The following is a 12,179-nucleotide window of genomic DNA, read 5'->3' as shown; positions in this document are numbered from 1 at the left end:
AGCTGCCGCTCCTCCTCCCTTCGGGTGCCTGGGGGCCCTGGCCTGACACGTTGAGGGGAAAGAGCACCTGAAGGGACATCAAGGTGCCCCATTTCCCTCTCTCATTGCCACTGCAGGAACTCACCCAGGGCTCCCACGGTGGAGTGCAGGCCTGTGCGCATCTCCACATCCTGCTGGACCAGGGTCTCCATGGCACCCGCCATCCTCCCATAAGACCTCCATATGCTCACATGTGGGTGCCACTTCATCAGAGAGAAGGCAGGTGCACTCCTCCAACTCGTGAGCCACTCTGTTGAGGGCTTCCAACAGCTCTGCATGATGTTCCCCCGCCTCCTACTATCTTTCCAGGATGAGTTGGAAGGCCAAACCCAGAGGTTCATCATCTGACTTGGACCTCACAGATGCCTCTTCCCCAGCAGTCCTCCGAGTGCCAGGGAGCTCGGCTGAACCTGCCTCCTCTTGTTGCGGATACGTGTCCCTGCGGTGACCACCAGATTGTGAACCCAAGCCTGCCCTAGACTTAGGCCCCACTGGGGTGTGTGCCTCTGTGCTGGTGCAGGGTGTGGGTAAACGCTGTGATGGGTCTTCCAGGCTGTTTCTTTCCAGCTCTTCAACGGAGGAGGAAACATTGAGTTGGGATAAATAGGTCATTTTCAGTTTGACAAACTTTAACTAGTGGAGTGCCACAGGGATCAGTGCAGGGGCTCAACTAATTACGATCTACATTAATGATTTCGCTGAAGGGTCTGGCTACATGATAGCCACATTTGCTGATGGTACAGAGATAGGTAGGATACCAAATTGTGAGGAGGATGCAAGGGACATAGATAGGTTGAGTGAGTGGGCAAAAAATTGGCAGATGGAAAATAATGTAGGAAAAGGTGAGGTTGTCCAATTTGCAGGAAGAATAGAAAATCAAAATATTATTTAAATGGAGAGCAACCGCAGAATGCTGCAGTGCGGTGGGATCTGGGTAAGGACACCCAGGATTCTATTCAAGGACATACATGAATCACAAAAGGTTAGCATGCAGGTACAGCAAGTAGTTAGGACAGCAAATAGAAGGTTAGCCATTATTGCAAAGGGGCTGGATTATAAAAGTAGGAAAGTATTGCTACAATTTTAAAGGGCATTTGTGAGGCCACACCTAGGTACTACATACTGTTTTGGTCTCCTTATTTAAGGAAGGACACACTTGCATTGGAAGCAATTCAGAGAAGGTTCACTAGGCTGATTCCTGGAATGAAGGTGTTGTCTTATGAGGAAAGGTTGAGCAGGTTAGGCCTATACACATAGGAGTTTAGAAGAATGAGAGATGATTGCATTGAAACATATAAGATTCTGAAGGCGGTTAACTGGATAGATGCTGAAAGAATGTTTTCCCTTGCGGGTGAATCTAGAAGTAGGGGACACGTTTTAAAAATAAGGGCTCAAGACAAAGATGAGGAGGAATTTCTTCTCTCAGAGAGTCCTTAATCTCTGGAATTCTCTGGGTCATGGAATATATTCAAGGCTGAGTTGGACAGATTTTTGATCAACAAGGGAGTCGAGGGTTGTAGGGGACAAGCAGGAAACTGGAGTTAAGGTCACAATCAGATCAGCCATGATTGTGTCGAATGGCAGAACAGGCTTGATGGGCCAAATGACCTACTCCTGCTCCTGTTTCTTATGAACTTATGATCTTAGACCAAAGACCATGGACTCCCCCTTTCTCCTGGTGGCTGCTATAACATGCCCAATAAGATGGAGTAGCATTGCACTTATTCTTGTTAGGTAAAGTTCTCAGAGAATTTTCAGAACAAATTTTGACTGAATGTTGGTGAAGTCTTGACAAATTGTCCCAGGGAGTCTCTTGATGTATTTCAAGAGACAGCTTTAAACCTCCAGCACCAAGTGAACAATAAAAGGTCAGTATGCTTTTAATGGCACTCAAAACTCACTGCAATGGCTTGTTTACTCCCAATCAGTGATGTTAGGAGAGGGCATGAGATCAAACATTAACCTCCTCCTTAATAAGCGCTAGAGGACATTTAAGTGAAAATCAGCCTCCTAATGATCCGCTAGGTAGTCATTCCTAGCATAAGTTTCAACCCCCTTACTAAGATGGCATCTTGAGTGAAATGCGGGCTAAACCCAGGTTTTAAATAAAATCCAATTTGGTCACTTGGGAGGCTCTTAGTGCCTAAAGTATCTGGGGAAACATGCATCCCTTTATTTTTCTAAATGCATGTAGATTGTAAGGGTAAGGAGATCCATAGTTTTGAGGTCCTGGGAAAGAAATTATTATTATTTTGCACAGCAAGATTTAGAAAGAGGATAAAAGTGTGTAGAAAGGTGTATGTATTGAAGGTATCAGTGAAATGCTGTCATAGTACCTTTTCTGCAGCTTAGAATAAATTAGGCTCTTTCCAGCTTCTTTCATTTGGTTGATCTAGCCATTAGGAATAACTTAGCTATGGAGTAGTTTGGATTTTAATGAACCATGGAACCAACATTAAAGGATTATTTTCACCTTAAAATATAACACTCCAAAGCCTAATGTTATTTTAGCATTTCTAAGTGATTTAACGTTTGGCACAAATTGCACAGAAGTCCTGTAATATAATATGGAGCTTAAGAGAATTGTCAAGTACATATAAAATTTGAAGCTTTAGAAGAAGTGAAGTGTTTTTTCAACATTCTTTTTATGTTGATCATTGGACCATTGAGATTCACAAGCAGTCATAATTACTTTTAAAATATAGGTTGTGAAATGGTGCTTGCCTTCTATTATTTCTAACAAGTCTATACTAATCTTTCTTTGAAGATTGCAATGAAGCAATAAAATTCAAAAAAGTTGATTGCTATTTTGTCATAAATGGAAAATGTTCCTAATTAATGTAATTATGCCCCCCTATGTGCCAACTGTTACATCACCTTTGCAGTGTTTTAAAGTAGACTTTGCAGAGCATGTTACCTGAGTGAAAACATTGATGTGAATTGCTTATTGAATATTAATGTAAAGATAAGGAATGTAGACTGAAACATCTACTGCGTCTGGTTAGTCTCTTGCTCCTACCATTACATTTATTAACCATTAGCTTTAGTAATCACTAATTAAAGCTTCCAACACATTAGACTAGGATTTTGTTATGTATAACTTAAGAACATAAGAAATAGGAACAGAAGACAGCCATGCAGCCCTTTATGCCTGCTCCACCATTCAATATGGTCATGGCTGATCCTGGGCTTGAACTCCACTGTGCCGCCCACACCTTAATTCCCCAAAAATCTGTCTATCTCAACTCTAAATATATTCAATGACTGTGCATGCACAATCCTCTGGGTAGAGAATTACAAAGATTCACAACCTTTTAAGTGAAGAAATGTTTCCTAGCCTCAGTCATAAATGATCATTCCCTTATCCTAAAACTGTGCCACCTTGTTCTAGGTTCACCAGCCAGGAGAAACAGCGGCTCAGTACCTATCCTGTCAAGCCCTTTCATAATCTTGAATATTTCAATGAGATCACCTCTCATTCTTCTAAAGTCCAGAGAATATGGACCCAATTTACTCAGCCCCTTATCATAGGACAGGTCCCTGTGAGCCTTCACTGTACTGCCTCCAATGCAAGTATATCCTTCTCTAAATACGAAAACAAAAATTACACACAGTATTCCAGGTGTCGTATCACAAGCCCTGTGCAATTGTAGCAAGACCTCTTCACTCTTATACTCCAATCCTCTTGCAATAAAGGCTAACATGCCATTTGCTTTCATAATTGCTTGCTGTACCACATATTAACTTTCTGTATTCCTTGTGTAAGTACACCCAAGCATCTCTGAACATCAAAATTTACAAATTTCACACCTTTTAAAAAATATTTACTTTTCAATTCTTGCAACCAAAGTGAACTACCTCACACTTCCCCACCTTATACTCTATCTGCTACTTTGTTGCCCACTCATTTAACCTGTCTATATCTCTTTGCAGTCTCTTTGTGTCCTCCTCGTACCTGAATTCACAACTACTTTTGTGTTGTCAGCAAACTTAGATACATTACCCTCTGTCTCTTTGTCTAAGTTATTTACATAGATTGTAAATGGCTGAGCCTCAACACTGGTCATTGAGGCACTCCACTCATCACAGCCTGCCAATTTGAAATTGACCCATTTATCCCTACTCTCTACCTCTTGTCCATTAACCAATCCTCTATGCATGCTAGTGTAATAGCCCCAACTCCATAAGCCCGTACCTTGTGTATTAACCTTTCCCATGGCATCTTATCAAATGCCTTTAGGAAACCCAAGTGTACTCCATCTACTGGTTGCCCTTTATCTGTCCTACTAGTTAAATTCTCAAAAAACTCTAATAAATTTTGTCAAACATGATTTCCCTTTCATAAAACCATGTTAATTTGTTCTAATGCTTTTCTAAGTGCATTGTTAAGACTTCCTTAATAATCGATTCCAGCACTTTCCCAATGATGAGATGTCAGGCTAACTGGTCTGTAGTTCCCTGTTTTCTCTCTCTCCTTCCTAGAGTAGTGGTGTTACATTTGCTAACTTCCAATCTGCTAGAATTGTTTCAGAATCCAGTGAATTTTGGAAAATCATAGCCAGTATAACCAATTTCTCTGCAGCTATCACTTTTAGAACCTAAGATCTAGTCCTTGGGATTTGTTGGATTTTAGTCCCTTGAGTTATTCCAGTAATTCCAGTGATGTTAATTAGCTTAATTTCCTTGCTGTTATCAATCCCTACGTTCCCCTTTTTTTTATGTAACTTGTGTCTTCTACAGTGAAGACAGACATAAAACGTTTGTTCAATGCCTCTGCTATTTCCTTATTCCCCATGACCACTATTACATTGCCTTTGTTACAAGGCCCCATGATTTCTTGTTTAATGTCCTGTCCAACAGTACAACTACTATCAGGGGGGCTATGACGTACTCCTATCAGCATTTTCTGACCCTTGATATTCCTAATCTCCACCCATACGAATTCTACTTCCTGATTTTCGGTGCCAAGAACATTTCTCACTGATGTTGTTATGTCACCCTTTATTATCAAGGCTACTCATCCTCCTTTTCCATTCTCCCTGTCTTTTTGAAATATCGTTTCTATTGTATAACATCTTTATCCTCTAAACTCATATTGTTACCATTACTTTACACTTCACTGATTGGCTCAAGAGCAAAACAGCAGCCAAGTAAAGCAGCAGCTAATCAGAGCTGCAGTGGTAAGGAATTTATTTATTTGTTATTCATTCATAGGCCAGCATTTATTGCCCATCCCTAGTTGCCCTTGAGAAGGTGGTGGTGAGCTGACTTCTTGAGCCACGGCAGTCCCTTTGGTGTAGTTACACCACAGTGCTGTTAGGGAAAGAGTTCCAGGATTTTGACCCAGCAACAGTGAAGGAATGGCAATATATTTCCAAGTCAGGATGGTGACTGACTGGGAGGGGCACTTCCAGGTGGTGATGTTCCCATATGTCTGCTGCCCCTGCCCTTCTAGGTCAACTAAAAGTAAGAAAAGTAGCAATGACAAGCTACTGAGGACTTAACCTCAGCCAACCCTGTGTGACCACTCAACAGAGCTTGCCAATACCAGAAAGAAAAGGAGACCAATTGATTCAGTCAAAATGCTTCCTGAAGAAAAGACATTTTTCTCCTCCATAACTGAAACTCCGAATGCTTAAAATAATTAAAATAAAAGATAAGGCATTTGTAAAGTGGTATATTAGACAAAAACATGATTACAGCAAACTGTAAAGTGGTCATTTATTTACTTGTTCTCAACTTTAGCAAAAACTTGGCTTTAGTCACAACAATATCTTTGCTCAGAGTTGTGACTCTGTGACCTTTATCTGTCAGATAAAGGTGGATGGTGCAATTGTGAGTATTGTTCCAGTTGCATGTAGGGTAGCCCATGTAGTGGAACATGACTTTCAGCATCTAACAATGTCAGTGTGACGGTTCTTCAAAATTACTTGGAAGAAAAATTGGAGTCCATATTTCAAAAGATTTATTTAGGTAAAGATTCTATTGCATTTTTTTGTGTGCATGACTGAATTTGAATAAGTTTTAACCTAAATTTTATATAAAAGCCTTTAACTTTATTTCTTTAATTTAGAAAGTGTGGCAAGCTGTGACAGATAGAGAATTTATCTGATCTATTGTTTACAGAAATCACTGTTTTCATAAGATTTATTTATACAGTCGCTGAAATATCCCAGAAGCACGTTAAGGCAATTATTTGCATATATTGAACTGATGATGTAATTAGTTTTTAATCCAAAGGAAGTCATGAGCCTTAGCTTACATAAATAATATTTTCTAAGGAAATTTTTGAATGTTTTATGATTGACACAATCTGCACACTGTGGCAGCAGTGTATTCCATCTACAAGATGCCCTGCGGCAACTTGCCAAGATTTCTTCTATAGCACCTTCCAAACCCATGTCCTCTGCCAGAGGGACACAGAGGGCATAGGTTGCAAACTATTTTTAAATTTTTTTAATTCTTTCTTGGGATTTGAACATTGCTGGCAAGGCCATCATTTGTTGCCCTTCCCAAATGGTCCTTGAGAAGGTGATGATGAGCCACCCTGTTTAATGGCTGCATGTGATGTAGCTACACCCACAGTGCTGTTAGGGAGGGAGTTCCAGGATTTCCAGTGACAGTGAAGGAACAACATTATAGTTCCAAATCAGGATGGTGTGTGTCTTGGAAGGGAACTTGCAGGTGATGGGATTCCCATGTGTCTGCTACCTTTGTCCTTCTAGGCGGTAGAGGACGTGGGTTGGAAGGTGCTATAAAAGAAGCCTTGGCCAGTTGTTACAGAGCATCTTGCAGATGGTACGCACTGCTGTCACAGTGTGCCAGTGATGAAGGAAGTGAATGTTTACAGTGGTGGATGGCATGCCAATCAGGAAGGCTGCTTTGCCCTGGATTATATCAAGCTTCTTGAGTGTCTTTGGAGCTGCATTCATCTAGATAAGTGGAGGGTATTCCATCACACTCTTGGCTTGTGCCTTGTAGATGGTGGACAGGCTCTGGGGTGCCAGAGGTGAGTTTTTATTCTTTCACGGCATGTGGGTATATTGTCAGCATTTATTGCCCATCCTTAAATGTCCTGGGAAAGTCTGCAGTCCATGTGGTGAAGGCATTTCCTTAGTCCACTTAGGTAGGGATTTTTAGGATTTTGACCCAGTGATGATGAAGGAATTGTGAGATATTTGCAAGTTAGGATGGTGTATGACTTGGAGGAGAACTTGGTGGTGTACAATGCATCTGTTGCCCTTGCCCTTTTAAGTGGCAGAGGTCACAGGCGATGCTCTCGAGGAGGCCTCAGCAAGTTGTCGCAGTGCATCTTAGAGATGGTACTCACTGCAGCCACGGTGTGCTTGTGGTGGACTGAGTGAATGTTTGATGTAATTACTTGGGGAAAAAAGCTTTTCAAAAAGCTTATTGAGGTAAAGTTTCTATTGTGCTCTTTTGCCTGCATGATTGTATTTGAGTAGATTTCAACAAAACTTTTAAATAAAAGCCTTTTAACTTTTTTAATTTAGAAGTGTGTCAAGCTGAGGCAGATAGAGAAATAGATGAGTCTATTATTTACATGCAGTCTTTATTTACATAAGACTTATTTAAGCTGCTGCTGGAAAATTCCAAAAGCATGCACTACCTACCCTTTTTCCAAAATGTTAGTTACACAGTTTTTCTTTTTAAAATAAATGAAATAAGTTTAATTAAAACAGTCACAAATTTATTTGCCAACCTGTGAGAGGCAGTGCAAGCTGAGGGTAAAGGTGAGCTTAAAAAACCTTATTTGTTTGAAGCTGGGATGAACCTAAAAGATCACACTGAAAAAGTGTTTTTGTAAGTTGTTGGTCTTCTTAATTGACATGTATGACTTTGCATTAGTGTACCCCAATGCATTATTCATTCACACAAATAAATTGCTTTAACACTAATTGGAGCAAATACTAGTTTGATTTGGTTTTGCACAATTACTTGTTCTTGCCCTTGCCATTGCCATCAACAGCCCAGTCCAGAAGAGTTAAAACCTCTTATCACCTAAGATGTTACTGGACATGATTAAGAAATTCAATTTGTGGCTACATAGGAAATCTCACTAGCAATTGGAATCGGTACAAATTTGCGGCAGTGGTTTACCTTTATAGGTGTGCTCAGATAATGGATTTGTTTGTTTATTATAGAGGTGTAACCATTAAAAATGTGTTTGTACAAGCAATACATTATATATATTTTTAAATGAATCATGCTGGCGAGTTGTAAATCATATCTTTACCATATTCATATGGGTTGATCTTGTCCCACCTGACAGAAACCAGGCAGATGAGGGTGGAGGGTGACTGTTGCAATGGAACAGGGACTTGCTCCTTCCCTGTCCCAATCTGGCTAACCTCCATATTAAATATCAGGCAGCAAAGGTTTTGGCAGGTTCCATGTTAAATATGCACACAGGCTCTGATGATCTCTTTGCAGTTTGATCTGCTATTTTAACTTGAGGCCTAGGCAAGAGAACAATTCTGGTTTCACTCCCAGACTAACCCTGCCAAGGACAGGTGCTAGGGCCATAAATGATGTACCTATATTTAGCAATTTAGGTTAAACTCCTGGACAGGAAAATGGCAAAGTGAGTCTTCTCTGAGCAGCAACAGGTGAGCTTGACTCATTTTTTAATGGCAGGGCTTCATTAACAAGCCGCATGTTGACTTCCTGACTAATTTCCTGAGTACATTTCCCTTGTGGTGCAGTGGATAGCATCCCTGTATCTGAGCTAGAGATTACAAATTCAAGTCCTAAACCAGTACTTGATGATCAAGGAAGGTATGTTCAAGACATGGCCAAAAGAGGTTAAGTATCAACCTCCAAATCTTTCCAACATTTGTCAATGACAGGTGGTAAGATTGGAGGAAATTCTTAGCCAGTTATGTGATGGAAAGAATGTTGGAGCCTCCACCATAGCTCCAGACTATAATGTGCATGTTGCCAAAGCAACTTGGGTTTCCTGTGTACACTGTAACACACAACAAGGAAAGTTTATTTTTAACACTTGTTTGAAACCACTCCTACTTTTCTGGACCCCCCAACAAAGCCTTGGACCTCTCATGACCTGGGTAGCTCCCCAGCATCCCAGCGCATCCCCTTGCACCTGGAATTCCTTTCTTGAAACTCTTTTCTTATGCAGGGGCCTATTCCCGTAGATCCCTGGCAGCGGCATATTGTCACGCAATATCACTGGTCACTTCCCACCGATTTCCATGTCCATTTAGTCATGAGTTAAAACAAAACTAATGAATGCAGTTTCATCATTTAGGCTGCACTTTAATAGTGATACTGTGTGTATTTGGAAAGAGTATTAAAGTAATTTCAGGGGAGAAAACTTTAGCGTGATGTTTTTCCTTGAAAATACATGAATATCAACCTGTTTCAATACAGGAGAAAAATGAACTTGCCAGTGTTTTATGTGTGATAAGTTAATACACTGAGAGTCAACTTCAAAAATGAATTGATGTAGTCAAACTTTATTGTTGCTTGAAGCTGTTATTACATTACACTCAATGGCCAGAATTTTCCTATCGGCGATTTGGGGGCGGGGCCTGCTCACCAACGGGAAAATGATGCGGAATGACGTCGAGAGGAATGCCCGGTCCCTTTAAATTTTTAGGAAGGCAAAATTAGTTGTCTGCCCGCTGATATGTCAATGGCCAATTAAGGCCATTGACAGACTAATTAAAAACAAAAACAAAAATACCTGGAAAAACTCAGCAGGTCTGGCAGCATCTGCGGAGAGGAGCACAGTTAACGTTTCGAGTCCGAATGACCCTTCAAAAGAACTAATTAAAGACCTGCCTGTCCAACCTTAAGACAGGCCAGGAGCCCCAGAGGGCTCCTGATAATACATGGAACCTCATCCACTGGCAGGATGAGGTTTCATGTCCGTTTTCAAAAAGTTTAATAAAGTTTATGTCATTTTTATTAACATGTCCCATCTCGTGTGACATTGTCACATGAGAGGGACATGTTAATAATATTTTTATTTTCCTATTTTTTAAATTTTGTGCACTGTCACTAATTTCCCTAAGACAGCACAGTCTCATAGGCGAAAGAGTGCACTTTGACAGCTGGGGATTTCCTACCCCCCTCCCACACAGAAAGCGCATAGCCTTAATTGGCCTGCCCACTCAAAATGGCGGCGGGCCCAGTTTCAGCGGCGGGGGCCAGCTGTCCGCCCACCGCTGAGCCAGTGGAGCCCACACGCCCAGCAAGGGCAAAATTCTGCCTAGTGTAAACTTAAATTCGGTTTGAGACAGTCTCCTAGAAGGCACTTACAGCTGGGGTTTATTGTGTTTGGCATCCTCTTGTGTTATAATTTCGTTTTTGCCTTGATGTGCACACAGGACCATTTCATGCTGATGATAAAGTACCTGTATAACTGTATCCTTGCTTACCTGTGTATCTTACTACTCTACCTCATGCCAGGTTTTGTTATCAATCGGATTTAACTTTATCACAATTTGTTAGGAACAAGCGTAGGCCATTCTGCCCCTTCAGCTTGATTTGTCATTCAGTTAGATCATGTCTGATCTGCATCTTAACTCCATTCATCTGCCTTGATTTCATAACTCTTAATACTCTTGCCTCACAAACATCCAGTAATCTCAGTTTTTAACATTTTTAATTGACCTAATTAATCTCAACTAGATTTCCATTACATTTTCTCCGAAAAAATGTTTTCTGTCATCGCCCCTGAACAGTTCGCTCTCAATTTTACAAATGCACATAATCAAGTTATACATTTGAATTGTATTAATTATTTTACTCTTAACTAGTTATGCAACAAAACTTCAAAAGCTTAAGTAATTTAAACTTTATTGTCCTTACAGACGTCTGGATGCAAATCTGATTTCAGACATTCCTCAGAACAGTTTTGAAGGGTTGCAGTCCCTACGCCACCTTTGGCTTGATGATAATGTGCTGACTCAAATTCCTGCTCGAGCTCTCAACAACCTGCCATCACTCCAGGCAATGACACTAGCTCTCAACAAAATAGCACATATCCCTGACTACGCATTTGTCAACCTATCCAGCCTGGTGGTGCTGTAAGTATTGTATTTTTTTTAAGAGTTGGTTTTAAATAATTAAGAATGGTGAAATAAGAACAGAAAATGCTCAAAATACTCAGTAGGTCTGGCAGCAACTGCAGAGAGAGAAGGATTTTCACCAGGTTATCGACTTGAAATGTTAACTCTGTTTCTCCTTTTCCAGATGCTGCCTGACCCGCTGACTATTTCCAGCATTTTTTTTTTGTTTTAGATTTACAAAATTTACATTATTTTGATTTTAGCAAAGAATGGTAATTAGCTTTAATGAAAGCCATCTATTTATTTTTAATATGTTCCTCCCAATTTCCTTTCTCTTGTCATTTCTTCACCTCGGATGGTGGGGACAACCCTGTTGAAAGCCACAATCCAAATGCATGAGGTGGAATCAGGTCTGACAAGTTTTCATTTTGGTCAGAGGAACTGACCACCAATTAGTGCTTCATCTCCTGGTCAAGATGAAAACAGTTAAAATTGTCAGCCCTAAGGCAAACTATCCTGCATCAGGAATGAATTACTTTTTTATTAGCACTATCATGCTGCCTAATGATACATTTATAAATTGATGATGGCTGGTATTTTAAGGGAAACTGCTTATTATACAATTTTCTTTCATTGCATCTTAACCAGTTGTCAGTTTAGCTCAATGGTAGTACTCTTGCCTCTTCAGTCAGAGATTGTGCGTTCAAATTCTACTCCAGGAACTGGATTTTTGCCTCCCAAAGGAGATGCAAATCAGGTCATGAAATGCTGAACTTTGGTTTTTATTGCTTGAGAAACAATTTTCCTCTGCCTTCCCAAACCTACACCAGTCTTGTGTGGCCATTTTGTGGTTTGGGAAGGCCATGAGTGCAATACGCACATGCACCAATTCCAAGATTGGGGTCCACATTGTGAGGACCACAGGAAAATTGTATTTCCTCCTGCACACAATATTCATGTGCTGGTTTGGATTTGGGAAGCCCTAAAAATATGTATCTCCTTGGAGAGTTCATGACCACTGGGGTAAGCCTGCTGAGGAGTCAGGAACATTCTGAAAGCTAAGTGTAAAATGTTTAGACACCTGCA

The 12,179-nt window shown here is 40.6% G+C and overlaps 1 protein-coding gene across 2 annotated transcripts in view; it reads left to right on the top strand.

Moving 5' to 3' along the window:
• LOC121281732 (leucine-rich repeat-containing G-protein coupled receptor 6) overlaps positions 1–12,179 on the top strand; it is a 265,429-nt gene that overhangs the window by 192,978 nt on the left and 60,272 nt on the right. For both annotated transcript variants that reach the window (XM_041194643.1, XM_041194644.1), the window contains one exon: positions 10,896–11,111. In XM_041194643.1, the coding sequence (XP_041050577.1) occupies positions 10,896–11,111 (216 nt within the window). The remainder of the gene's footprint in view (positions 1–10,895; positions 11,112–12,179) is intronic.

Source organism: Carcharodon carcharias, chromosome 9 (genome assembly GCF_017639515.1).
Source record: "Carcharodon carcharias isolate sCarCar2 chromosome 9, sCarCar2.pri, whole genome shotgun sequence".
NCBI lineage: Eukaryota > Metazoa > Chordata > Chondrichthyes > Lamniformes > Lamnidae > Carcharodon > Carcharodon carcharias.
The sequence above is the reverse complement of the archived record's forward strand: the minus strand, read 5'-3'. Positions and strand labels throughout refer to the sequence as shown.